Source organism: Lepidochelys kempii, chromosome 7 (assembly GCF_965140285.1).
Source record: "Lepidochelys kempii isolate rLepKem1 chromosome 7, rLepKem1.hap1, whole genome shotgun sequence".
Classification (NCBI taxonomy): Eukaryota; Metazoa; Chordata; order Testudines; family Cheloniidae; genus Lepidochelys; species Lepidochelys kempii.
In genome coordinates this window covers 30,051,528-30,078,482 of record NC_136386.1, presented here as the reverse complement: position 1 = coordinate 30,078,482, position 26,955 = coordinate 30,051,528, and the positions used below count along the sequence as shown (strand labels likewise).

At 61.3% G+C, this 26,955-nt stretch overlaps 2 protein-coding genes across 2 annotated transcripts; both read left to right on the top strand.

The window, feature by feature from the left end:
- Positions 1-479: 479 nt before the first annotated feature.
- On the top strand, positions 480-10,793 carry LOC140914251 (actin-related protein 2-B). Its single transcript, XM_073351643.2, has 9 exons — positions 480-659; positions 5,985-6,095; positions 6,282-6,497; positions 6,832-6,904; positions 7,398-7,534; positions 8,278-8,427; positions 8,651-8,796; positions 9,204-9,336; positions 9,722-10,793. The coding sequence occupies exons 1-9, from the start codon at positions 612-614 to the stop codon at positions 9,890-9,892; spliced, it is 1,185 nt and encodes a 394-aa protein (XP_073207744.1). The 5' UTR covers positions 480-611; the 3' UTR covers positions 9,893-10,793.
- Positions 10,794-14,463: 3,670 nt separating this feature from the next.
- CD248 (CD248 molecule) lies at positions 14,464-17,417 on the top strand. Its single transcript, XM_073354828.2, has one exon. It carries the CDS (start codon positions 14,523-14,525, stop codon positions 16,650-16,652), a length of 2,130 nt encoding a protein of 709 aa, XP_073210929.2. The 5' UTR covers positions 14,464-14,522; the 3' UTR covers positions 16,653-17,417.
- The last annotated feature ends 9,538 nt before the right edge of the window (positions 17,418-26,955 follow it).

Genomic DNA, 26,955 nt, shown 5'->3' with positions numbered 1-26,955 from the left:
GAAGGAGAGGGAGGGTTGGATGGGGTGGTGGCGGGCAGTTAGGGGGTCCGGGGACGATCAGGGAGAAGGGGTGGTTGGATGGGGCTGTAGGGGCACTCAGGAAGGAGAGGGAGGGTTGGATGGGGCTGCGGGTGGCAATCAGGGGCCGGGGGCAGTCAGGGGCCTGAGAGCAGGGGGTGTGTGGATGGGGCAGGGGTCCTTATGGGGCCGTCAGGGGGTGAGAAGCAGAGGGGGGTGGTCGGATAGGGGGCGGGGACTGGGCCACGCCTGGCTGTTTGGGGAGGCAGTCTCCCCTACCCGGCCCTCCATACAATTCAGAAACCCGATGCGGCCCTCAGGCCAAAAAGTTTGCCGGCCCCTGCTCGACCAGCAAGCCGCTGACTAAAGGCAGCTTTTCCCGCGGGGGCCGCGGCAGCGGGGACCCCCTTTTCGGATTCTGCCCAGCAGGGGGCAGCAGCACGTGGCCCACAGCCGCACCACGCCCCCGACGCGGTCCCAGCCCAGGACGTTACATCAGCGGGGCCGGTTTCCTGCGCTGGGAGCCGGGGCGCTGGGCTGGGGCCGGGGTTCCGTGGCTCAGACGGCGCAGGGCAGCGAGAGGCGGAGCCCCCATGGACAGCCAGGGCCGCAGGGTGGTGGTGTGCGACAATGGCACGGGGGTGAGTGTGCAGCCCCGGCCGGCCCCACCCACCCCTGCGCAGGGGCGGCGGCTGGGGGCAAGGGCGGCGGCGAGCCGGGCCTCGGGACCGAGACCCGGCCCAGCCTCGCCGCCAGCGCGGTGGTTTCAGCGGGGTTCGGGGGGGGGGGGGGAAGCGGGCCCCGGGAGGAGCAGGGCGGAGCGGGCCTTCCCACTGGCCCCGGCAAGAAGCAATCGGCTTAAAGGGTTCTGCAGCCGCCGGAAGAGCCTCGCCCCGCTCCCCGGGGTGCGGTGCTGGGTTCCCGCTCGCCAGGTGGAGGAGCAGGCGGGGTAACTGCGCGGGCGGCGGCTGCCCCTGTTCCGGCTTGGCCGGCTGCCCCGGGTGGGGAAGGGGCCCAGCGACTCCTCCAGCTTCTCGGCGTTGGCGCTTCCTGCTTGCCCTGGCTCATACACGGGGCCCAGCTCCCCGCAGAGAGCGGGGCAGCCCGGGGAGGCCCAGGGGCAGCCTCGGCCACTGGCACCGGAGCCATTTTTCCAGTCTGAGAAAAGTCCATTTCTGTTTCTTCTTTGCATTACGGTGGAAGCTCTACTCCCAGCCTCAAGTCAAGGGCCCTTGTCGTGCCAGACCCATTGAGCGAGCTCAGAGCCCCCTTGTGCCCAGTGCTGCCCAGCCACCCAGCGAGAGACAGTCCTTGCCCTGCAGAGCTCACCATCTGAATAGACAAAGGGTGGGAAGAGAAACTGAGGCAGGAAAAGGGACTTGCTGAAGGTCACACAGCAGCTCAGTGGCAGAGCCAAGAATAGAACCCAGGAATCTCAGCTGTCACCCCACCCTGACTCATCCCCTCTGCTGAATTGCATTGTGTAGGGGGAACTTTTTATATCCAGTATAAGTAAGGCACCTCCATTAGAGAGCGGGGGAGCATGAAGACTATTAGACAAGGCAGTGGTAAGAGCACATCAGGAATGCTGGGTGCAGTTCTGGTCACCCCCTTCAACAGAGAAGCTGGCTCCTAGGCTGATCAGAGGAATAGAGAGCCAATCTTAGGGGAGGAGCCTGGAAGAGCGGAGTCTCTTCAGCCTGGCCAGAGAAGGGATCTGGTTGCTCCCTCTAAATACACGGGGGAGAACCCCTGAGGGAGAAGAGCTATTGAAGTTTAAGTGGACACAAGAACAAATGGGGTTAAACTGGCCAGGGATCAGCTGAGGCTAGAAGTGAGAAGAAGGGTTGTGCCCCTCAGAGGCAGGAGGATCTGGTACAGCTTCCCCCAGCAGTGGGGGGCAAACGCCCCCCCCAGAGATGGATGCTCGGGGGGAGAGGGGGGCTGTGATAGACTTGCTAGTCAAGGAGCTCCCTTCCAGTCCTGTAGAAGAGTGGGCTCACCCTCGTGCTTGCCCTTGTGGAGAATGGAGAGGTAACAGCTGTTTCCTCACTACTTCCCCTGCCCTTGGTCACACCAACTGTGGTGGAGTTCCTCTTCTCACCACTCGCTTCTACCCCTTTAGCTTCTGGTAGCCAAAACTAACAGTAGTCCCCATTCTTACACTGGATCTTTGGTACTCAACTCCAGGCCCTGTGATTCCCTACAGCCCTTCACACCAGCCTCTCTTTCAGTCACCCTTCTCAGAGGCCTCACACTACCTCTCCCAGGGGCTGCTTGGGGGAGGGTCCAGGCCTACCCTCTATGCTGGGTTCAGTCTAGGGCCCCTAGCACATGCAGCCAAGCTCTGTGCCATCAGATGCTTTGTCACTGTCTCCCTGGTCTCTGTCCTTTCTTCAGGCCTCATCCCCAGCTTCCCTCTGGGCTGTGTAACAAGCTCCCAGGGTTTCTCCCAGAGATCTGGGCCCTACCCTTGGGTCGGGTCAGGTCAGGCAAAGGAGCTTGCTTCAATCTGGTGCCTTCCAGGCACCCCTACCCGCAATCAGAACCTTACCATGCTACTTAGGGCTCTCTCTTCTCTCCCCTTCCCCTCACCAGGATGGTTCTTCCACACACCCCCCCCCTTTCTCTTTTTATAGCTCCATCCAGCTCCTCCCCAGCTGAGCTTCATCTTCACTGAGGCCTGGCCCACCTTCCAGGTGCAGCCAGCTGTGTTAATTGGGCTCTCAGGCCCACATTAACCCTTTCATCACCTCTGTGGGGCAAACCCCCACTTCCACAGGCACTCCTCTATCTGTAAAGAAGCCTCAGTGTGTGATATACATTAAAGCGAACATTGTAAGAGTCTTTTCTTCAATATTTCCAAGCGACAAACTCTTTTTAACCTGCTTCATTGGCAAGCTTTGCCATGAAGTCAAGGCTGAGAGAAGGCAATGCTGGTTCACACAAGATATATTTAGCCCGTGGGACTCACTGCCACAGGACATTGTTGAGGCTAAAAGAAAAGGAGTACTTGTGGCACCTTAGAGACTAACCAATTTATTTGAGCATAAGCTTTCATGAGCTACAGCTCACTTCATCGGATGCATCCGATGAAGTGAGCATCCGATGAAGTGAGCTGTAGCTCATGAAAGCTTATGCTCAAATAAATTGGTTAGTCTCTAAGGTGCCACAAGTACTCCGTTTCTTTTTGCGAATACAGACTAACACGGCTGCTACTCTGAAACCTGTCATTGTTGAGGCTGAAAACTCAGCAAAGTCCAAGAAGGGATTGCTTATTTTTGTGGAGAAGCAGAATCTGCAGAGTTGGAATTGTTGAAGCTGACACAAATCCTGGCAGGGGGATGAAACCTCAAACTCCAGGGGTTGAGCCAATCTCTACCCATTAGTGAGAGAGCAGGGGGAGGCTAATGTGTGGAGGATTATTCCCCATTGCCTACTGCAGGAGTCTTACACCTTCCACTGACCAATTCCACAGGCAGTGGTCACTGTCAGAGACAGTATTCCGGGCGAGAGGGGCCTTGGCTCTGAGCCAGTCTGGCAATTGCCATGTGAGTTCTGCAGGTTAGCAGCAATGCTGTGTGTTTGGCAGGGAACTCTGGCACTGCTCGCTGGATCTATCCAAGCGTCAGTCGGAAGTGTCTACAACCTGGCTGTTCTCACCAGGGCCCCGATCTCAGCTCCGTGCAGCACCCAACGCAAGGGGTCCCAATTCAGCCAGGGGGAAGGGGGCTCTGTGCAGCGCCTGGCACAATAGGGCCCTGATCTCGGTCAGGGTCTGTGCAGTGCCTGGCACAATGGCAGCCCCGCCCACACTTGCTGAGTTGGGGGTTAAAGGGGACACAGGCCTGCATTATGCCAAAGCGGAAGGTAATTTGTAAATGAAACACGAAGCAAAACCCGCTTTGCAGGGGGGACGCCAGGAAAGTGCCTGTAAAAGGAATCAGAAATGAGATTTCTCTTTAAGGGCTGTTGCTCTAGAGGCTTTGGCCTCGCGGAGTCCGTAGGCAGAAGAAGGAGAGATTGCCCAGAAATGCAGGGTGCTGCTAGGAGCGATAGAGCCAGATGGGATGTGCCTGTCTCCAGCAGGCTGGGTCTGCGGGTGCCTCTCTGCTGGGGTGAGTGCATGTGTTGTGCTAGCAGAAGCAGGCTCAGCTCTTGCATTTCCTCTTTCTCCACATCCGCTTGCTCGCTGCAGGGTTCACTCTCCCACAGCAGGCAGGGCCAGTCTGCCAGTGCTTTTGCTATGATTGCCCAGGCCTGCTGTTCAACACGAGACAGAATTAACCTGCAAGCTGTGTCCAGTGGCAGAGGGTTCCACAGGTTAATGGGTCTGAGGAAGGCCTAGGGGGACACTCTTGCCTAATCTGGGAGCCAAGGAGCCTTGGGTGAAACTTACACTGCTCAGGGGGAGTAATGGGCCCAATGCCCTGGGGGCAGGTGAGAGGATCAGGCCCAGTACTTTTACACAAACTCTTAATTAACTTGCAGAGCTCGCTGTCATTGGGTGTTCAAGAGGCCAGGCTTGGAGAGGTGGCAGGGCACTGCGATGGGTAATGAGGTCATCCACAGATAGGAACAAAATTAAGCAGCATGCTTAAGTGGGGGTGGGACTGGGACTCTACTTGTAGCTATGCCACCATCTTCCTGTGTGACCTTGGGTGGGACCTTTCCTGTCATTGGGCCTCAGTTTCCCCTCCCACCCCTTGTCTGTTCAGACGGAGCTCTTCGGGGCAGGGACTGTCTCTCACTGTATGTCTAGGTAGTGCCTGGCATAATGGGGGCCCTGCTCTCATACTGCTGCTCTGACTTCTAAAGCATAGAACACGGTGAGCACCCCTAAAGGACTCACTATTTAAAGGGATATTATCTTAGTCCGTTACAGCAGGGGTTCTCAACATGTTTCTTTCAGAGGCCCACCCAACACGCTATAAAAGCTCCATGGCGCTCCTGGACCACAACACCTGGCTTTCTGCAGGGCTGGCATTAAGGGGTAGCAAGCAGGGCAATTGCCTGGGGCTCCACTCCACAGGGGGCACCACGAAACTAAGTTGCTCAGAGTTTGGCTTCGGCCCCAGGTGGTGGTTCTCGGGGCCCCAGGCTGCAGTCCCATGCAGCAGGGCTTCGGCTTTCTGCCCTGGGCCCCAGTGAGTCTAATGCTGGCTCTGCTTGGCAGACCCCCTGAAACCTGCTCACGGCCCCCCAGGGGGCCCTGGACCCCTGGTTGAGAACCGCTGCTTTACAGGGCCTCTAGGCACTACCCTAATATTTCTAATAGCAGGGTATCCACATCTCCCTGCATGAGGGTACCGATGGAGCCTCTCCCTTTCCATGGCGGGGGAGTGGAGAGGAGAGGCGGGGAGCGAGGGAGTGGTGAGTGTCTACAAAAGCAGAAGTGTCACTTCCTCTAGACTCTGCACCCAGGGCTACTTCCCTCCATGGCTGGGGAGGGAGGTGGGGCTTGTGACCCTGTATACATGTAGCACCTCCTGCTAGTGCTTGGTGTGCAGATAGGGAGGGTCAGGCCAGCCCAGGGGGCATTGGACACAGTTCTTTGCAGCAATTTGGCTCCTCCCCCCCCCCCGGGGCAGGGGTGTCTGTGGCTCAGGGCTGGGCCAAGAGGATTTGGGGCTGAGGGGAGAAATTCTGTAGGGATTTAAAGGGTGATATTTCCAGTGACCATCCAGCCTGGTATCCTTCTGCTCCTCACCCCCAATCATCCTGGTGGGCCCAGCTAGCCTGGGATCCCCCCCACCTCAGAACAAAGGTAACTGGGTCCCTCTAGGTGTTTTGAGGGTAACAGGAGTAGCCAAGTGGCCCCAGCATGTCTCTCCGGTGCCGCTAAGCCAGCTGGAGGGAGGAATGGGGCAGATCTACCCCCAGCTTGGGGAGATCCTGTGTGGCTGGGTGGGTGGAGACTCGGAGGGGTTGTCACCTGGTTCATTTTCCTCTCTCTGTCTCCCCAGTTCGTTAAGTGCGGCTTTGCCGGCTCCAACTTCCCTGAGCACATCTTCCCCGCACTGGTCGGGCGCCCCATCATCCGCTCCACCGCTCGTGTGGGCAACATCGAGATCAAGGTCAGGCTCTGGCAGGGGGGGCATGTCCCACAGGGGTCAGGTAAGGGGAGGGGGGCTTTGAAGGGGAGCCTTCCCTTGGGGGGACGGGCTCCTTAGGGATCTGGGGCAGAGGGGCCCTGGCCTCCCGTGGTGGCTTAGCCAAAGTGCTGGTGTCTCAAATCTCCTCCCTCCCCACCGCCGCCCCAGGACCTGATGGTAGGGGATGAGGCCAGCGAGCTGCGCTCCATGCTGGAGGTGAACTACCCCATGGAGAACGGCATCGTGCGCAACTGGGACGACATGAAGTACCTGTGGGACTACACCTTCGGGCCCGAGAAACTCAACGTCGACCCCCGCACCTGTAAGATCCTGCTCACCGAGCCCCCCATGAACCCCACCAAGAACCGCGAGAAGATCATCGAGGTCAGGCTGGGCTGTGGGACTGAGGGGCATCAGCACGGGATGAGGCTGTGGGGCGGGATTGAGGGGCATCAGCACAGCCCGGGTGGGGGAGGGGGCTGCGGGGCAGGACTGAGGGGCATCAGCACAGCCGGGGGGGGAGGGGGCTGCGGGGCAGGACTGAGGGGCATCAGCACAGCCCGGGGGGGGGCAGCTGTGGGGCAGGATTGAGGGGCACTGGCAGAGCTTGAGGGACATCGGGTGGGGGAGGGAGCCCAGGGCTGGGATAGCAGGGGCGGGAGGTTGGGGTTGAAGGGCAGTGGCGGGGCTGTGCCCATGGTTTCTTCTCTCCCCCCAGGTGATGTTCGAGACGTACCAGTTCGAAGGCGTGTATATCGCCATCCAGGCCGTGCTGACTCTCTACGCCCAGGGTGAGGGGGCGCTGGGGCCGGAGCAGGGGTGGGGGCCTGAAGGGGGATGGAAGGGGCTGAGAAGGTGAGGTATGGGAGGGCCAGAGGGGGGAGGGTGCAAGAGGTCTGGGGGGAGTAGAGGTGGCAGAGTCAGGGGCAGTAGAGGGAATGCAGGGGAACGTGTTACCGTGGTGAAATCTATCCTGCTTGTATGGCAGGTGAGTGAACCAGTCAACCAGTGTGCTGGCCTGGGGAACTCACTGCCACTGGATGTCCTGGAGGCTGAGAGGGGAGCAGGGTTTAGGGAGGGAAGTGCAGGGAATGACCAGGGGAGCCCTGCTTTGGGAGGATGGGCAGGGGAGATGTCACCTCTGGGCATGTTATTTCCTGTTTCGCCACAAAGGGGCCATTGTCACCTTTCCTGACATGGCCAGTCCTGATGCCTTTGGAGGTGGGATACCAGGGTAGATGGGCGTATTGCCTCTCAGCACAGTAACCTCCCCTCCCATTTCAGGCCTGCTGACTGGGGTGGTGGTGGACTCTGGGGACGGTGTGACCCACATCTGCCCTGTCTACGAGGGCTTCTCCCTGCCCCACCTCACCCGGCGGTTGGACATCGCGGGACGGGACATCACCCGCTACCTCATCAAGGTGAGAGCCGGCTGAGGGTGCGTCATAGATTTGCTAGCCGCCTGTCGGACTGCTGTGAGGGGAATCCACGCCCCGGGGTCCCTGGATGTCTTAAGCCTCCCGGAACCTAAATGGAGTCCAGCCCCTGTCCCAAGGTGTGAGCTTTCTGGGTCCAGCTCGGCTCCCCCAGGAGCCCCGCGGCAGCTGTGAAGCAGATATCGCACCCGGACCCTGCCCCGAAACTCACCTGCTGCCCTTTGACCTCATCCCACGCAGCAGAGCGAGCTCAGATCCTGCAGCCCCGACCTCCTGCCTGCAGCGCCTGCCACTAGTTCCCTTTCCCTGGGGAGGCCTCCACGCAGCTGGGCTCAGGCAGGGCCCCTGCCTCAAGGCTACTCTGTCGAAAATGGCCCAAACCTCCCAAGAGCTCAGATCTTCCCCTTTATAACCGTCCAGCCTCCTCCTTTGCCACCAGCCCTCGGACTCTCTGCCCACTGTGGGGGCGAACAGGGCGTCGGGCAGGCAAAAGGCTGCACCTCGAAAGGAGCGTCCCGCGTGGGAAGGAGCCAGGCAGCCAGTTCCTGCTCCCACTCGGAGTGCCTAGATCGTACCCATGCCTTCCCCAGATCCTCACAGGAGGCCAGAGGGAGGGGCGGGACTTCTATGGGAAGGGCCCCAGCAGCTCCTGTTACTATAGTCTCCCCCTCCTGGCAGCTGCTGGTACTGCAGGTTCCCCCCATGACTCTGTCTCCCCCTCCTGGCAGCTCCTGTTGCTGCGGGGTTACGCTTTTAACCACTCTGCGGATTTCGAGACGGTGCGGATGATGAAGGAGAAGCTCTGCTATGTGGGGTACAACATTGAGCAGGAGCAGAAGCTGGCTCAAGAGACCACAGTGCTGGTGGAGTCCTACATGGTGAGGGAGCGGCTGGGGGTATGTCTCTGCTTGGTGGATGGGTGGGTCACTCCTGCCCCATTGAGAGACCTTTGCTGGGATGGTGGGGACCTTAGCACAGTGGGGCTGGGAGTTAACACCCCATTAGGATGCCTGGGGTGATTCTCCCCCTTGGAGCAATCAGCTCAGGCTCTCTGCAGACTCAGGCAGTGTTGCTGACAGCCTCTCCCTCTGCTCCCCACAGCTGCCCGATGGACGTGTGATCAAGGTGGGGGGTGAGCGGTTTGAGGCGCCCGAGGCCCTATTCCAGCCCCACCTCATCAATGTGGAGGGCGTGGGTGTGGCTGAGCTGCTCTTCAACACCATCCAGGCAGCTGATATCGACACCAGGTGAGCAAGGGGGTGGGAGGTGGAGCCTGGAGCCCCCTCTCCCGACACTGGGCCACAGGCGGGGGGGCCTGCAGGCCTAGGAGGCAAGACCATTGGTGGGGATTTTTTGTGTGTGTGAGAACTAGTAGGGGAGGTGATGGAATTATTGGGGATTGGGAGGTTGCTGGTGGATTCCAGGGGGCCGATTGGAGGGGGGTTGCTGGGGAGATCCTAGGGCGTTGGGGGGTGAGTGGAGGCAGTCACTGGGGTAAGCCTGTTTGGGGGGATCCTGGGGGAAGTTGTTTGGGGGTTGAGTGGGGAGCTGGGGGGTTGGGAGGGTGAGTGGGGATCCTAGGGGTGCAGTGGGGCTGAGCCCCAAGGACCCCTCCCACGGGATGTTGTCTGTCTCACTCCATCCCTCTCCCCAGGGCAGAGTTCTACAAGCACATTGTGCTGTCGGGCGGCTCCACCATGTACCCGGGCCTGCCCTCTCGGCTGGAGCGTGAGATCAAACAGCTCTACCTGGAGCGGGTGCTCAAAGGCGACGTGGAGAAGCTGTCGGTGAGTGGGCACCATGTGGGGTGCATGGGCACTGCCCCACTGGACCCTAGCTCCATTGCAATGGGCCTGGGGCCTACAGTCCCCTCCCTGCGTGGGACAGGCCAGCTCAGCTTCCCAGTGCCACCCACAATCCATTGCAGCTGACCTGCGTGTGGGGCCAAGGAGGCCCCTGCCATATGAGGGGGATTTGCCCAGGGGTGATGCAGGGGTTCAGAACAGGCCTTCTGGCCTTAAAATCCAGGGGTGAAATCCTGATCCCATTGACCCTGTGACTGAGACCAGTCACACTCGTCCCATAGCTGAGGGGGCGGAGCCTCTTCTCCTGGCTCTGGGTTTGAATCCTGGGGATTCCGTTTTTAATAAATGGTCTTCTCTCCCCCTGCAGAAATTCAAGATCCGGATCGAGGACCCACCACGGCGGAAGCACATGGTGTTCCTGGGAGGTGCCGTGTTGGCCGACATCATGAAGGACAAGGATACCTTCTGGCTGCAGCGAGCCGAGTACCTGGAAAAGGGGACCCGCATCCTGGAGAAGCTGGGGGTCACTGTGAGATAGGGACACCCCTGTCTCACCCCCTCCCCACTAGCTCAGCTGCCCCATCTCTTCATTAACCCTTTCCTCCCTGTCAGTATCGCCTTGATTCTGCCTTTCTCGCTGGCTGACCAATCACAGGGCTTCTTTTGGGAACCTTTTTTCTGGGGGTGGGGGTGGGGGAGAATAATCATAGTGCCAGGGGGTTGGGTCTGGGTGGGGTGGGGAGAGGGACGGTGTGCCTCTCTCATAAGCCCAGGGCACTCTCCATCCCAATCCCTGGGCTCTGCCCTGGCCACATCAGTGATGTCTCCCTTCCCCCTAGGGGCCAAGTGGGCCCCTGCAGCAGCCTGCTAGAGGCAGGAGCGGGTGGGGTTCAGACAAGGCTGTTTCGGGCTGGATCTCAGGGAGATGCCCCTGCTGGGGAGGGGTCAATGAGGCCAGGGAGTCCCCCACTCCCAAGTCTGGCTAACACCATGGGGAATGTGCTGTAGGGACCAGAGGGAGGGGCTAGCTGGGGCCCCCTATCCCTGTGGGATTGGCCCTTGGGAAGCAAATAAGGGGGCGTTGGGGAGGAAATTTGAGGGGAGGAATAAAGGGATCAATGACACAACAAACTGGATTGGGGTGGGGCCCCAACTAGCCTCACCCTTTCCCAAGCACATGGCTGGCCTTAAAGGGTTATTCACAAGCTTTGCAGGAGCCTGATTGCATTGGTGGGGTGGGGGAACTTCTTTCCATGCCCCCCTCTCTCCACATTGCAATGCTGGGGTGCAGACATGGGGGAGTGTTTGCTGGGCCTGGGGCAGGATTCCCAAGCGACGCATTCTCTGTATTGAACATGGCGGAGGAAAATCACCCCCGCACACACAGAAACCTGTAAATGGGTTTTTTACCCTGATTTTTAAATTGTTTTTGCTTCTTAGTGTCTCTCTTGTCTCCTGTCTCTGCTGGGGAGGGAGAGCTGAGAAGAAGTGTATGTCCCAGCTCTGGTTCAAGCACAGGCTGGCTCAGGGGAGTGAGATATGGGGCCTTTCCCCTCTGTGGGGTGCTGGTCCCTGTTCTGTGTCCCATGAGTGGATTGACTTGGAGGGGGGTCGCAGCCCAGCTCCTAGTGGGGCCAAGCAGCCATGTAACCGTGAGCCTCTCTGGGGGATCTGTCCCCATCCTTAAGGGCAGGAGTCAGGCCTTGGGGTGGTTCCCCTGCTCCCTCCATACACGTAATGGGAGATACTCTGGGCTGGGGGGAGCTGTGATGACACAGTCCCTAGGGCTGCCAGGCGTGGGGCACGAGACCATGTCCAGGTCTGGAACTCTGAGCCTGCCATGATTGTTTCCCGGCCAAGGGGACCTCAGCTCTCCCCAGCCCTGCACTACACACAGGGCCACTGTGATGAAGGTGGGAAGGGCATGTGTGTAAATAGACTCCTGGAGTCTATCCCCAGCTCTGGGTGGGATCTGTTGGTTAGAGCACAAGAGCTGGGAGCAAGGACTCCTGGGGTCTATCCCCAGCTAGGGGAAGGGAGTGGGGGATGCTCACCCAGCCCCCACTGTGGCCCTTTGTGTAAAGGGCCAATATCAACATTACCTGTCCCGTCCCTCACAGCTGGCGCTGTGGCTCAGGTCCCTGGGGTCTATCAGGGGCTGTGCGGTCCTGGGGGGGCAAGGCCATCGGGACAAATGCGAAGAATAATCCTTGTTGCTAACTAGGAATTCTGCCTGCCCTTACAGACCATAGGGCTTAGGCAGTGTCAGCCCCAGGCTGCCAGGGGGCAGCACAGGTCTTCAAGGCTAACTACATGGGAGTGATTCACACGTGCATTTCCCTGCCTGGCCTGGGGTAAATCGAGTCACTCACTGCATGCAAAGTTTGCCAGCAGCGCCCATGCTCTGACCGTTAGACACCACTCTCCTCTCAGAGCTAAGCCAGGAGCCCTGGCTCTCAGTTCCTCCCATTGCCACCAGGTGGTGCTCAACCCACATCACTGCGCTAGGATCCCTATAGCCCAGCCTAGAGGCCCCTTAACTGGGGAGCTCCTCTCCCCGCCCACCCGAGCCTGCAACCAGGACCCAGGGCAGAATCAGCCCCCCCCCCATCCCTCCAGTACAGAGCCTTCCCCCCCCGCCTGAAAGAGTCCAGAAAGGGGATGAAAACGAGGGAGGGGCTGGCTCCCTGACCCCCATCCCTCCCCACAGGGATACCCGGCTGAATGGGCCCATTGCAGCCGGAAGGGGAAGGGGGAGCGGGGCGGGATGGGTTCATCGGTCTGATCGGAGGGTGGGGGGGTGAATACCTGGCGGGGGTCTAGGGGTCAGTGTCTCCCCCAGCCCCAAGCAGATCCAGGGGGGCCCAGCTCCATCAGTCACAAGCCAGTGTTTCTTGCAGTCTCTTAAAACAACCAAGCAGAAACCAGGGGGGCGGGGGGGGCGTTGATTAGCACGAGGGGAAACGGGGCGGAAGAGCTCCCATAGCGTATGCCTGGGGTACCCTCACCCCCGCCGTGGGGATCCCTGTGGGGCCGCTAGCACGGGATGTGGTCACTTACTACCTATGGGGCGGGGGCTCCTGCCCCAACAGGGACCAGGCTGAGACAGAAAACTCACCTCTCGGAGGGGCGCTGAACGGGCGCTGGATCGCAGCCCGTGTGCCTGCGGGGGGAGCCCTGTGTCCCACTCCCCTGAGCCAGCCATTGCCCCCAGCTGGGGCTGGAGGGGAGCAGAGCTGGCGCCCCCTAGCGGGGAAAGGCCCCACGGCTGGCCGGCCGCCCCCCTCTCCCCTCCTGGTTCCCACACGCAAGGAATTCCATGCATTTCCGCGCTGCGCCTCCATCCGACCTGCAGCCCTCGCCCCCGGCTCCCCTCCCCTCGCCAGCCCCCGCGGCTGGGCCCATTGTGCCCTCCCCCTCGGCTCATGCCACACACACCGAAACACACACCCGCCACAAAGCCCGCCTAACACCCCCCCCCCCAGTTCACAGCAGAGACAGCTGGGATCCCTGCCCCCCTAGTCGGGGCTGCAGCCCGAGATTCCTGGATCGCAGAGCTCGGACCCTTCCCTGTCTCCCCTCGCCTGGCCATGGGGGGGGGGCGCTCCAGAGCCTTGCGAACCTGTACTGCTGGCCTCGGCTTCCCCAGGAATGGGGTCCCCTAGGGACTGCCAGTTGGCTTAGTAGACAGGGTGAGCAGGTAGGAGTGCACGGGAAGCACCTGTGCAAATATGCCCAGGGGTGTGCCCACAAGTGAATGCACATGTGCAAATGCTCAGGTGGGCATGCACACGCATGGCAGTGCGACTATGCATACACACTGGTGAGTGTGGGAGCCTCTAAGACAATGTGGTGGCATGGGTGTGTGGCAGCATGGGAGGATGCGTGAGGGGGTCTGCGCAGGTGTGCAGTGGGACAATGATCAAACCAGTGTGTGAATGACGAAGTAAGGAACACGTGCATGACCAGGAGTGTATGTGTGCACAGGGGTGTGCATGGCCAGGAAAATGCATGCATGGGAGGGTGTGCGTACAGATGGCTGTGCATGCCCAGGAATGTGTGTACACAGGCGGGTATGCTTTCAGGGGAAAGTTAGAAGGCAGAAGAAACTGAGCTTGCACAAGAGAGCTTGTCAAACTAAGCTGCACATGGGGGTACTCACACATGTGTGGGAAAGTGAGGGCGAGGAACAATTCTGGTCCCTCTATGCCCCCCCCCACGCTCTCCTGCCCTCCCAAGCAATGCGCACCTTTGTGTGCACTCACTCTCCTGTGCACGCACACCCACGTGCACACTGACTTCCCCCAGTCTGGGCCCAGCGCCCTGTTGCGGGTCTCAGCTCCCCATGGGAATCGCCCTGATCATCATGAGGTCCTGGGGAGGATGGCGGGAGGAAACACACGATGAGCCTCTCCCCGCTCCCAGCAGGGCATGGGGGCAGGGGGGGAAGTGAGGAACCAAATTCCAACCCAGTGTTCCAACTTCCAGGTTTCTGGAACAAAGGGCTGAACTAGGTCTGGGACTGGGGTGGGCGAGGGGGATGGAGCAGTGTATGCAGAGTGTGTGTGAGTGTGTTGTGTGTGCATATGCATGTGTCTTTGTATGTGTGTGTCAGTGTGAGCCGCAGCATATGGTCACTGTACACACCCATTCTCTGCAGATTCACTGTCTGTCCCTTTCAGCAATTACTAGAGGAAAGCAGGGTGGTGGGACAGGGAGTCTGGACTCGTGGGTTCTAGCCCCAGCCCTAGGAGGGGAGTGGTATGTCTAGTGGTTAGACCAGGAGGGCTGGGAGACAGGACTCTGGATCTACCCCAGCTCTAGGAGAGGAGCGGGATCTAGTGGTCAGATCAGGAGGGCTAGGAGCCAGGACTATCCCAGCTCTTGGAGAGGAGTGGGGTCTGCATTTCTCATCCAGCCGCAAGCAAGGGAAGGTCTCACACACACACATACCCTGCCTCCATCCTCTGGGTCAGGCTGTCCAGGATCCCCACAGCTGCCCCTCCCAGCTTGTCTCCCCCTCTCCCTGGGCCTGGGACCAATTCTCTGCCTTACAAGGGCAGGGGCGTGCACCGTCCCATCCTGCCCCTCTCCGCCGAGGGGAAGAGAAGGGCAGGGGCTCCGTGCGGAGGCACAGAGCCGAGCAGGCAGCCGTGGGCGCCAGGACGATGCTGTGTCTCTGGCTGCTCTTGACTGGGCTGGTGGGGCCAGTGCGGGGTGCCTGGCCGGGGCCCGAGGCTGCCTGGCCGGGGCTCGAGGCTGCCTGCGGCCCCGAGGGCTGCTACGTTGTCTTCTTCCAACGCCGCAGCTTCCTGGAGTCCTGGCGGAGCTGCCGGGAGCGCGGCGGGAACCTGGCCACACTCAAGCACCACGAGGAGGCCGCCCAGGTGGCGGAGCTGCTGCAGGCCACGGGCCCGGGTACAGGGCAGCAGCGGCTCTTCTGGATCGGGCTGCAGCGCCAGCCACGCCAATGCTTCCCGCAGCGCCCACTGCGTGGTTTCACCTGGACCACCGGCGACCAAGACACGCTCTACACCAACTGGGCGCGGGCCGAGCCGGCCGGGGGTGCTGCTTGCTCGGCCTCGCGCTGTGTGGTGCTGAGCTATGGCCCGGCCGCGCAGGAGAATTTCCAGTGGCTGGAGGGTTCGTGCACCCTGCCCGTGGACGGCTTCCTCTGCCACTTCGGCTTCGCTGGCATGTGCCACGGGCTGGCCACGGAGGAGACGGGGCCCGTGAGCTACACGACGCCCTTCGGCCGGGTCAGCAGCGCCCTGAGCCACATCCCCTTCGGCACGGTGGCATCCGTGGCCTGTGGCAACGCAGCCCCTGTCTCGGTGCTGTGCATGCAGCAGGACGACGGCGCCGTGGGCTGGTCCAAGGAGGAGCCCCTGTGCGGGGAGGAGCAGGGGGACTGGTGCGAGGGTGACAATGGGGGCTGCCAGCAGCTGTGCGTGGACGAGGGTCCCAGCTACTCCTGCGAGTGCCACGCCGGCCACACCTTGCTGCCCGACGGGCACTCCTGCGCCCCAGCTGATGGCTGCCAGAACCACCCCTGCCAGTTTGAGTGTGTGCCAGGAGAGGCCGGAGGGTACCGGTGCTTGTGCCCCGTGGGCTACACGCTGGCCAGCGATGGGCGTGCGTGCGAGGACACGGACGAGTGTGCCACGGGCCCGTGTGAGCAGCTGTGTGACAACTTCCCCGGCGGCTTCCAGTGCCGCTGCCAGCTGGGCTACGAGGAGGACGGGGCCGGGGGCTGCGCCGACCGGGATGAATGCGGCACCGCCCCGTGTGAGCACCAGTGCGAGAACACCGAGGGCTCCTACCTGTGCTTGTGCCACCTGGGCTTCAGCCCGGCCGAGGAGGCGCCCCAGCACTGCGTCGACAACGACGAGTGCCAGATCCCCGGCGTCTGCCAGCAGATGTGCGTCAACTACGTGGGCGGCTTCGAGTGCTACTGCACCGAGGGCTACGAGCTGGAGGCTGACGGCATCAGCTGTGCCCCCCTGGCAGAGCCCCCCGCGCTGGCCACCAGGCAGCAGACCTTCTACCCGCGCTTCGGGGACCAGCAGGAGTGGGGGGCGGAGGTGCTGCAGGTTTTGGGGACGGACGAGCCATTCAGCCTGACCCGGGCATTCTCCGACCCCACTGCTTCCCACTCCGGTCTCTCTCCTGCAGCCCCGCACCCCAGCACCGGCCACTCAGCCCCTCGCCCCTTCACTGCCCCCCCAGCAACCACCACCAGCCCCCCAATCCCTTCCACAACCACTGCTCCCCCAGACCTCACCACTGGCCCCCCAATCCCCAGCACCACCACCCGGATCCCTCCCACATCCACTGCCTGCCCAGAGCCCACCGATGGCCCCCCAGTTCCTCACACGAGCCCCGCTATCACTCCCACAATTGGCCCCCCAACCCCCAGCACCAGCCCCCCAAGCCTCAGATCTCCAAGGTCCCCTGGTGCTCCTGCCTCACCCTACAGCATGGGGGAGGGGGACCCTGCGGCAGACAGGGCCAGGGCTCCGCTGCCTCCTTCAGAGGACCCCAGCACCTCTCCAGGCGGGGAGCGGGCACGGAGGAAGCGGGATGACCGGTGGCTGTTGGTGGCACTGTTGGTGCCCCTCTGCGTCTTCCTGGTGATCATGGTGGCATTGGGCATCGTGTACTGCACCCGCTGCGGTGCCAGGGCCAAGAGCCGCAGCGTCACGCAGTGCTACCGCTGGGTCACCAGTGCGGGGGGCAAGGGGCCCCCGCACCCCTCTGCAGGGGCCCACCCGACCACCTGCCGGACCAGCGTCTGAGACTGGGGGGGGCCCAGAACACAAAGGGACCAGGATGCCTCCCCCCACTCCCAGCTGGGAGACAAGACCCCCTGGCTGGGATGCCAGGACTGGCCTGCACCCTTCCCCAGCTGAGACCCTGGAGCCACCCCATAGCCCCTGGCTGGGACCTGGAGGCCGATGCCCTGGCTGGAGCAAGGGCCCTGCAGCCACCCTGCCCCCTGGCTGGGACATGGACACCCCAACTGGAGCACGGAGTCCAGAGCCATCCCATCACCCTCCCCCAGCTGGGACCCTGGAGCTACCCCTTAGCCCCCAGCTGGGACATGGACCCCCATTTATTTCCCAACTCTCAAGCTGGAGCATGGTCCCCCCAAAACTGTCCTGCCTCCATCAGCTGGTCCCCTGGAATTGCCCAGTGGCCATCCCGGAGGTGGAATCACCCCCTTCCCAGGGCTGGCACTAGAACTAGGACTGGGCCCCACGATCCAGGGCAGAGACATGGATCCCCTGCACCCTGGCTGGGACATGGGCCCCCACTCATCTCCAGGGCTGGGTTCCTCCTTATCTTGCTCCATGGACTTCTGCCAAACGGACACAGGAGCCACCCCCACTGCTCTGGGGCCCCCCCGCTGATTGTGGGGAACCCCTGATGAGACCCACAGCTACCCCCACCCCAGAAAAGCTACGAGAAACTGACAGGGATGGAGAAGTGCCCGCAGGACTTGAGAGACCTCTGGAACTAGGGGTCATGGAGCCAAGAAGGGTGGGAAGTGGGGGCCTGGAGCTAGGGGAAGGAAGGGGAGTTATGGGGGGGCTCAGAATGGGGGTTGGGGAGGTCTCGGGGAGAGAATGTGGGGGCCCTCTGAGGGTGTGGAGGTTCAGGGACTCCCCAGATGCTGTTCCATTCTTAACGTGTGTTGCTCTCACAATAAAGGGGTGGAGCCCACACTGCCTGCAGCTGGACAGCTTTACTGGGGTGGGGGGGGCTGGGAGTCAGGACTCCTGGGTTCTATTCCCAGACAATTTTATTGAGTCAGCCCCTGACTCCATGATGGAAACTTTGGAATGGGCATCATGTGAGAAATCTGTGGGGTATTAGGCTACTGAGCCCCACACTTGGCCCTCTGGCCGTCCAGGACTCCTGGGTCTATCGCAGCCCTGGGAGGAAAGTGGGGGCTGGTGGGCTAGAGTGTGTGGGGGGGGAGGGGCAGTACTCCTGGGTCTCCCTGGGAGCAGGCAGGGATGTTTGTGTCTGCTGTTGCCTCTGTAATTAGAGTGTAATTAAAGCTCCTGGTGGCAGGAAGCTCCCTGTACCAACTCCCCCCTCCTCTGGGGCCTTTCCCACCAAGGGAGCAATGGCCCCCCAGAGTCTGTGTCCCACTGGGGTGGGGTGGGACATGGCTCCCCGCCTTAACCCTTCACTAAAGCCAGAAGCAGCCCATCCCCCTGTCCCATTGTAAGCTGGGCTGTCTTCAGCTCTTACACTAAGCTGGGGCAGGTCTGTGGATGGGAGACCTCCAGGAGGCTGTGAGAAGAAGCAGAGGCTCACTTCCTGCCCGAAACTATCCTGCAATCCCAGTTGTTGCGCCCCACTCCAGAGGTGGCTGCATCTCTGCGCTGGGTGAGAGATCCCTACCCCATGCTCAGCCCCAGCAGTGGCTTCATCTCAGTGCCAGGTGAGGAGTCCCTGTGTAAACAGCCCCCCGTGCGCCACCCCAAAGGTGGCTGCATCTCAGAGACAGGGAAGTGATTTCTCTGTATACAACGTGTACAAACCATTAGTAAATATTTTAAACTGAGTCTGGCTATGGATGAAATGTTCTACAGCTTCTTACGCAGGGAAATATGCCCTGTTATCCCAGCCCTGGGCTCCCCCCTCCCACTCTGCCAGTGCCTGCCTGTATGTCCTGACCGACAGCCTTTTACTATCCCAGGCCTGGGCTTCCTTGCCCCCAGCCCACCATGCAGTGAAGGGTTAATACTGCGGGGGCCCAGGGAGCCCCCCACCCCAGCCGGTTGGGGGAAGGTTTCCTGGGCTCTCTGCCCCAGAGCCGCCCGGCCTGTTAACACAAACTGGAAACAGACTCTGGCCTGACGCAAACACTTGGCAAACAATGGCCCCCAGGCTCCTTGGGGAGGGAGAATGGGAGGGGGGGCTGGGAGGCATGGGGGGCCGGGAGAGGAAGGGGGCAGAGGGAAGGGAAGGATATTTTGGCTCCTTCAACTGATTGAGTTTCCCAATGTCTGTGCCCAATTGAACTCTAGCCCCCCCCCCGTGCCCAGAGACATTTATGCGCACTGACCCCCCCCAGACACAATCACATGCACATATACCAACATGCACACCCCCACCCAGAGACAGGCGCTGCACACACCCAGAGACACGTGTGCGCACATGCTGGTGCGAGCGCACACGCACAGAATGACAAGCACACACACACAGAGACACATGCATTACCCCCCCAAGACATGCACACGCACACACACATTGGTGCAAGCACACTGACACACGTACACACACCAGTGGGAACACCCTCCCCTCCGAGATGTGCATGCCCCCTCCCCCCCGCTGATGTTCCCCCCATAGATTTCCCTGGGTCGGGGCTGAGCAAACGCTATAAATGTGACAGTGAGCAAGCTAGGCGGCCTGCGCACGATGTGTGTCTGTACAACTGTTAGTGCAAGTGTGTGCTCACCCTGCCCCCTGCTGGCTGGATCCGGGAGCTGCGCAGGCCCTGGGCCCTGCTGGGGGGAGCCGGCATCCCCCAACTATGGTCAGCTAAGGGGGTTTGCAGCCTTCAGGTGCTGACAACACCGCACCTGGAAGACAACCCGCCACACACCTACCCCCTCCTGACACAGCCTGCGTGTGGGACAGACCCAGGCCTGGGATAGCAGGGGGGCTGTGGGTCAGGACTAGGGGGCACTGGCAGAAGCAGAGTTGTGGAGTGGGGGCAGGGCTGACTCTGCATGTTTATGGGGGGGTGTATTTGGGGGCAGGCGGGTTGAACCCCAACATACTGTGTCTGCCCCTTTACCCACAGTTCCCTGTGTCCCCCCCGTCCCCGTCCCCCCCCCCCCCCGAGATGGACAGGAATGTGCCGGGGAGAGGGGGGAGTGTTGAGAAGGGTTAATTAGAGCCAGACGGGCGGAGAAGCCAGAAGAATCTCAGCTCTGTGGGGCCTAATGAAGAGCAGATGGGGCTGTGTGCTTGGGACAGGGACCCCTCCTCGGCCTGGCTCCCCTCACTCCCTGTAGCATGGCCCCCCATTGTCCCAAAGCCCCCCCCCCGGCCTCCGCCACAGCACAGCCCCCCACTGGTCTGGCACAGCCCCACTATCCACTCCTACAGTCCCCTGCCTCCCCCATCGACCATGACACCCCTACCCCACCCCCACCATTCCCCCAGCACAGCCCCAATACCTGCCCCCAGGGCCCCCCACCCTCCAACACCATGGCCCTCCATGGCAAGGCCACCCCCACGGCACTGCCCTTCTCCAGTACAGGCCCCCATTCCTTGACACTCCCTCCTATGGCTCCTTATAATCCCCCAGCCCAGCCCCCCATACTCCCCACAGTTCCCCACAGCCCATTGCCCCTAATCCTTACCATCCACCCTGTGGTGACCCCAAATCTTTCCCCCACAGAGACCCCCAATGTTTCCCCCCCAAGCACTTGCAGAGAGTGAACCATTCCGGTGCTCTGCTCTTGGGGGACGGGGTGTCCTTCACCAGTGGGGGGTTTAAAAGGGTTCTGTCCCTGTTCACTGTGGTGGGGAGGCGCTTGCTCGGCAGCCAGGCAGACACCCGTGTGGGCGGATGGCCTCATTGTGAGCACGAGAGGCCAGGCGGACGGCGTGCGGGCGGGTGCGTCGTGAGCACGAGGGGCCAGGCGGACGCCGTGCGGGCGGGTGCGTCGTGAGCACGAGGGGCCGGGCGGATGCTGTGCGGGCGGGTGGGCATATCAGGAAGAGCAGGGCCACGAGTGTGCCCATGCAGGGATCTCACACGCGTGCAGAAGCCTGAGGACCCACGTGGCCCCCAAGGACTCGTTCTGAACATGTGTCCTGGCTCCCCCCAAGTCACTCGTGACCCCTGGCCGTGGGGTGCAATAAGCCAGCCTGCAGCCCCCCCATACCTCTCCCCCACTGGATGGACCCACCAGGAAGGCCTGTCCCAGCAGTGTGCGGGGGGGAGCAGTGATCCAGGTCGGGCAGGGGGCAGAGCTGAAGTGGGGCTGGGAAAGGAAGTGCCGGGACCACCCAGTGAGTCCCAGCCATGGCTCAGCAGCAGGAGCCAGAATGAGGCACAGAGGAACTGGGGAACACTCCCCACCCCCAGCTCTGCCAATGCCCCTCACTCCTGACCTGCAGCCCCCCAGCTATCCCAGCCCTGGTCTCTCCCCCAGCTCGGCAAGTGCCCCTCAATCCCGACCCACAGGCCCCTGCTCTCGCAGTCCTGCCTCCCCCAGCTCTCCTGGTGCCCCTCACTCCTGACCCACAGCCCCCTGCCACCCCAGCCCTGGGCTGCCCCCCTGAGGCAGAGACCCAGGTAGGGCAGCCTGGCCCATCCCTGTGCCACAGGATGGACGGTCCCTGGAAATCAGCCAGGCCCAGGCCTCAGGCTTCTGCAGAGGAGCAGCCCAGACAGTCTGTTTGTCTTGGCTGGAGCTACAGCCCCACCTCCCCACAAGCTTCCTGCCACCTCCCCCACAGAGCGGAGATATGGGGGAGGCACAGGCTCATCTTACAGGATCCCAGAGTGGGGATAGCAGGGGGCGGTGGGTTGCGATTGACGTCATCAGCACAGCTGGGGGAGTCTGAGTCCCCGGGTCTGTCTGAGTATGGGGGTACAGGAGCCTTTGTGTGCCCATTACCCTTGCCCCAGCTCAGCCCCACTGCCAGGGTAGCCTGCAGGGTGAGCGTGTGTTTGTGAGTTCAGAGGGTGGGTGTGTGCATGTTTGCTGGTTCTGCGTGTGAGCCTGATGGGAAAAGCAGGCTGGTTTGGTGTGAGTGTGCACAGCCAGGTGCGAGGGAATGTCTGTGTGTGTTTCAGGGCCTTTTGAGTGTGCAGGGGGTTAGAGCCTGTGCACCCAGCTGGGTGTGCGAGGGACACGCATGCTGGTCAGAGTTCGGCTAGCCAGCGGGCGGCTGTGGCAGGAGGAGGGATGTGGGAGGGAGAGAATCAGGGGCTGGTTCATGCCTGTGAGGGTATGTGGGGGTGAGTGTGAAAACGGACCCTGGACACAACAGAAGGGAAGCTGAGTGACCCCAGCTCTACCCTCCCCTCCCTTATCCCCAGCTCCGGGAGGGGAGTGGGGTCTAGTGCGTTAGAAGGGGGAGGTCTGAGAGCCAGGACTCCTGGGTTCCCTCTGGCTCAGGGAGGGGCTATCCGGTGTCTCAGCCATGGCTCAGTGACAGGGTCGCTGGTGGGGCAGGAGCAGGTGCTGCCTCATCAGGGTGAGGGGAATTAATGCGAGTCCAGCCCCCCTCCCATCATAGGGACGCAAATTACCACTTATGGGGGAGGAGGGGGCAGTGGGTCCTGGGGGATGGGGGTGGTGACAGTATGTGTGAAGGGGAGATGGGGGCTGACTGGGGGGGGGGAAGAGAAGCACAAAGTGAGGCTGGGAAGGGCTGGGCACACTGCCAGCTCCCACTTTGTACTGTCCCGTTCAACTGCGATTAACCCCCTCAGCTCAAAGCTAAGGACGCTTTCACTAGCCCTCCATCAGGCTTTGTTTTTGTAGGGTCTCCCAAGAGCGTGGGCAGAGATCAGCGTGTCATGGTGGGATATCTGAGGGGCAGCAGAACTGTGGGGGAGCCCCAGGCTGGGATAACAGGGGGCTGGCGGTTGGGACTGCCTGGCACCAGCAGAGCTGGGGGTCAAGCCCAAGCCCTGACTCTGCAAGGAGCCAGGCCCATTCCCTGCTAAACCCATTTCCCGTCTCAGCCCTAAGGGACCCGCTCCAGTGCCTGGTGGAACCATCAGCAGCCAGAGGGGGACAGGAATGCCATGTGGCACTGTGCCCCCACTCCTGCCCCAGAGCCCAGCAGCTGCGCATCCATCCTGTCCCCCAACAGCTCGCCCCACCGCCGCACTGCCCACATACTGCTCACAGGGGGTCGCCCAACCGAGCTGGAATAGAACCCAGGAGCCCTGACTCCCAGCTCCCTGGCACTGCCCCTCACTCCAGCCCAGCAGCCCAGCCCTGCCTCTGTCCTGTCTCTGTCCCTTCTCTTGGGGAGGGATGCAGCTGTGGTGGTCAGAGGAAGAAGGAGGCCCGGGGGAAGCCCCCGCTTGTCTATCTCCGGGTGGGGGGGTGGAGTGGGGAATATTTGAGGCTTGACAGTCTGGGAGGAGCCAGGCCAGGACCCGCACGTCACCAGGAAAGTATCTGAGCAAAGAGCCAAAGGATGGGATGGGAGAGCAGGGCCAAGCTTTGCATGGGACATTGGGGCCTTTCCCCTCCAGGGGGTACCAGTTCCCATCTGACCCTAGGGTGTGTGTGTGGGGAGACTGGCTGGCTCCCAGGGGACGGGGAATGGGATCGGGGGCTTTTCCCACTTGGGGTGCTGACTCCAATTTCCCCCCCTGGGGCCGGGCAGTGTGGTGGGGGCAGGGGGGCCTATGAGTGGCTACAGGTGAGACCCATAGGTGCTGGAACTAGGGTTGCTGCACCCCCCTGGCTTGAAGCAGTTTCCATCCTATCCAGGGTTTACAGTTGGGTTCAATGGCTCTCAGCGCCCCCACTAGACACATTGTTCCAGCTCCCCTGGTGAGACCTGTGGGAAACTCATCTCATCAGGTCCCCCTGGGAGCCAGGCAGACCTGGAGGATAGGTGTGTGTGTCCCCCTTTGAACATGGCCTTTTCTTGTATGACCCAGACCTGGTTCTGCTCAGCTGTCCCAGCACCTCCAGGCCTGGGGGATTGTAGCCCAGAGACCTGCTCCCAGCCCTCAAGGGGTAGGTGTGCGAGAGACATGGTGTGTGCCCCACACCTAGTACACTGGACAGGCTAGTGCAGGTGAGAGTGCATATAGGTGAGTGGCTCTGTGTACACGTTGGTGTGCGTGTGTGCACGGGTGTGTATGAGCAAGCAAACAGTGCATTAAACATCACCTCCATGCCTGTAGCTTGTCACACTCACACACGCTGCCATGCTCACCATGCCGCCGGGCTAAGAGGGGCACTCTCAGCCTTGCCTCTCCTGCACAGAACCAGACCCGAGCCGGACTCTTGGGTTCTAACCCAGCTCCAGGAGGGGTGGAGTGTTAAGGGGAGAGGTGGTTCAGGACACCCCAGCACCCCAGGGAAAGTGAGTCATCACAGCAGGAATGTGATGGGCTCACGCGTTCCCTGCTCACACCCACCCCACCCGACACAGGCCGGCTGGACCCACAACAACATCTGGATCTGCTCAGCAGCTGGAGCGCCCATTGCGGGGGGGGGGGCAGTGAGAGCGAGAATGGGATCATGTGCCAGGCTTTGTTGGGCCTGGAGCTCCCCTCCTCTAACCCAAACTGGGTCAGTGCCCCCCAGAACACACTGGGTGCCACTAGCTGGGACTCCCCTCCAGATGGACCCTTTCAGAGCTGTCTGGGAGAGGAACAGGGTCTAATATCATAGAGCAGGGAATGGAACCCAGGAGTCCTGACTTGCAGCCCCCAGCTCTAACCACTGGACCCACTCCCCTCCCAGAGCCAGGACACAGAACCCAGGAGTCATGGTTCCCATGAAGTACTAGGCCCCGTTGCTTCCTTCCTGCAATCCAATGGTTTGGCCCCTCATCCCTGTGCAGTGTGGGACAGACCCTGCTTAGCAGCTGGGAGAGCGTGGTCCAGGCTGGATTCCCAGCCCCCTGGGGCCTGAGTTCCTGGGGAATGTGGCCCCACCAGGAAAGGAAAGCAAGCAACCTCTTCCCAGGGTGGATAAATATAGCTCAGGGGTGGCTAGGGGGTCACAGACAGGAAGGGACAGCATGGCGGCTTCCGGCCGTTCCTCTCCGTCCTTGAGTGACCCACAGAGACACTGACACAACCCCAAGATTCCTCCTCCCACACGGACAGGGTGGGACCCAGCATCTGGGCTGCCAGGAGCTTGCTGAAACAGACGGGGGATCCAGCAGAGACAGGAATGGAGACCCCCTCCCCCAATAAACTCTACAGGCTCAAGCCAGACAGTCCTTCCACCCTGCCCCCAACAGCTCGCCCCATCCCCGTAGAGGGAAAGGCCCTGTGTCCCGTTCCCCACTGATGTAGGGGGGCTGAATCCTGGGTAGGGGCAAAATTGTGGTGGGACCGAGGGTTGGGAGAAGCATCCTGCCTATAGGAATTAACACCAAAGTGGGTAGCGTGAGAATAAAACCTGGCCACGTGGCACATTCCTGCAGCTCCCAGATGGATGCTGCCCTGACACAGAGATGGGGGGGCCCCGAAATCTTCCTCCTGTGGCCCAGAGGGGGCTGGGGTCCTTTGATGGGGCTTACGGGGAAGATACCAGCTCTTCCCTCTAAAGGAAGAATGAGGGTGTGTGTGGGGAGCAACTCAGAGCCCAATGGGGGCACTGAGAGCAGGATGGACTAGGGGGCAATTCTGACCCCCCCCCCAGCCTCCCCAACTCCCTGTCAGACCTCACTCCGGTCCCCCCAGGCTCCCTCTATAAACAGCCCCCATGCCCCACCCGAGAGGTGGCTATGTCTGAGGGCTGGGCGATGGATCCTTCTATAAAAACCCCTATGCCCCACCCCAGAGGCAGCTGCATCTCAGAGCCAGAAAAGGGATACCTACACAATCCACAGTCCCTGCAGCGCATCAGCCCCCAGCACTGTATTGAGGCACGAGAATCAGCGCTGATTACTAGGGGGGAGCCCCCCGTACTGAGTCCCCACCCCACTCCCACAATTTAACTTTGAGTTCGTCCGCTCAGATGACACCTGGGCCTGTCTCTGCTTTGAGTGAGAGCCTCGCCGGGAGCAGGGACATTAATTTCCCTCCGTGGAGTGGGGGTGTCTCAGGGCCATAGTCCCCCCTCCCCTCCGGCAGGGTCCGTTTGTATGCTGCCCCCCTGCTCTAGGACAGGATAGAACAAAGAGCATGTGCTGTTCCAAGCCCCCCTTGGATGAGCTCATTCCCCCCCCCTCGGGCTGCCATGCAGGGCAGGGCCTCGGGGTTCACGCAGCGTCTCCTGGGCCTGGGCGGTGCTGGCTTAGCCTGGAGCAGACCCAGAGCCCAACAGCTGGGGGGTGGGGTGAGGTGGGGAGACACAGAGCACGTCCCCCACACAGCCCAACAGTGGGGTGGGGGACACACAAACACACACAGAGCTCCTCCCCCACACAGCTCCCACTCACCAGAACACCCACCCCTCCCCTTAGTCTGGTGGGGGAGAAACATACACAGAGCATCTTCCCCCACAACCCACATACCCTGGCAGGAAACCTGCCCCCTCCCTGCCGCTCTCGTCCCCCAACCCCCAGCACACCTGCAGGAACCCCACATCCCTAACCACACAGAAGACCCCCTAACACTCATAGTCCCTCCCCCAATCTAATGTGCCCCCTCCCCGCTCTGCAGGAACCCCCAAAAGCAGCCTTCCCTCCACCTAACGTGCTCTAGTCTCACATGCTTAGAGAAACCCCCCGACAGCCCTCCCCACCCCTCAGTCACACTCTCCCCACTCCCTAGCCATGCAGGGCCCCCTCCAGGAGGCACAAGGGTGGCTAGTGCCCCTGTGGAGGGTAGATCCTGCCTTGCTAGGGACGAGGCTGTGACCTGGCAAATTTAGCTATTATGGGGCAAATGAACTAGATGGGAAAGGCCCCTTGTGCCATTTTTCACCCCCCTGAGCCAACCAGTCCTCCCCCCTCACACCCAGCTTGGGCCAGCTGGAAGCTGGTGCCAGAGGGGAAAGGCCTCACGGTGCAGGGTGAGTGCAGCAATCAGGGGTGGGGAAGAGCTCCACACTCTCTCACACCCCACATGAGCTCACAGCAGCCCCAGCTGCTCCCGGCCCTGCTGGCCCATGGACAGACTGACGCAAGGGCAGGGAATTGGGGCCGGAGCACGAGGGTGGGTGGGACGGGGACAAGGGTCAGTGCCCAGGGATAGAACTGGGCCAGTCACGGGGCGTCAGCTGCTGTAGCCGGTCCTGCCAAAGATCCTGCAGCCCGGCCCAATGCACACAGCTCTGCCGATGCGCTTCCATCCCAGCTTGTAGCCCCTCTGTATCCCAGCCCTAGGCTCCCCCGCTCTGATCCTGACCCACTGCCTCTTGCTGTACCGGCCCTGGGCTCCCCCCTCAGCTCTGCCAGAGCCCCTCA

What these genes read in the sequence shown, in the direction of transcription:
- LOC140914251 (XM_073351643.2), top strand. Translation starts at nt 612, where the DNA reads ATGGACAGCCAGGGCCGCAGGGTGGTGGTGTGCGACAATGGCACGGGG. An exon ending in TGTGCGACAATGGCACGGGG is followed by an intron (nt 660 to 5,984) that starts GTGAGTGTGCAG and finishes CTGTCTCCCCAG; the next exon opens with TTCGTTAAGTGCGGCTTTGC. An exon ending in TGGGCAACATCGAGATCAAG is followed by an intron (nt 6,096 to 6,281) that starts GTCAGGCTCTGG and finishes CCGCCGCCCCAG; the next exon opens with GACCTGATGGTAGGGGATGA.
- CD248 (XM_073354828.2), top strand. Translation starts at nt 14,523, where the DNA reads ATGCTGTGTCTCTGGCTGCTCTTGACTGGGCTGGTGGGGCCAGTGCGG.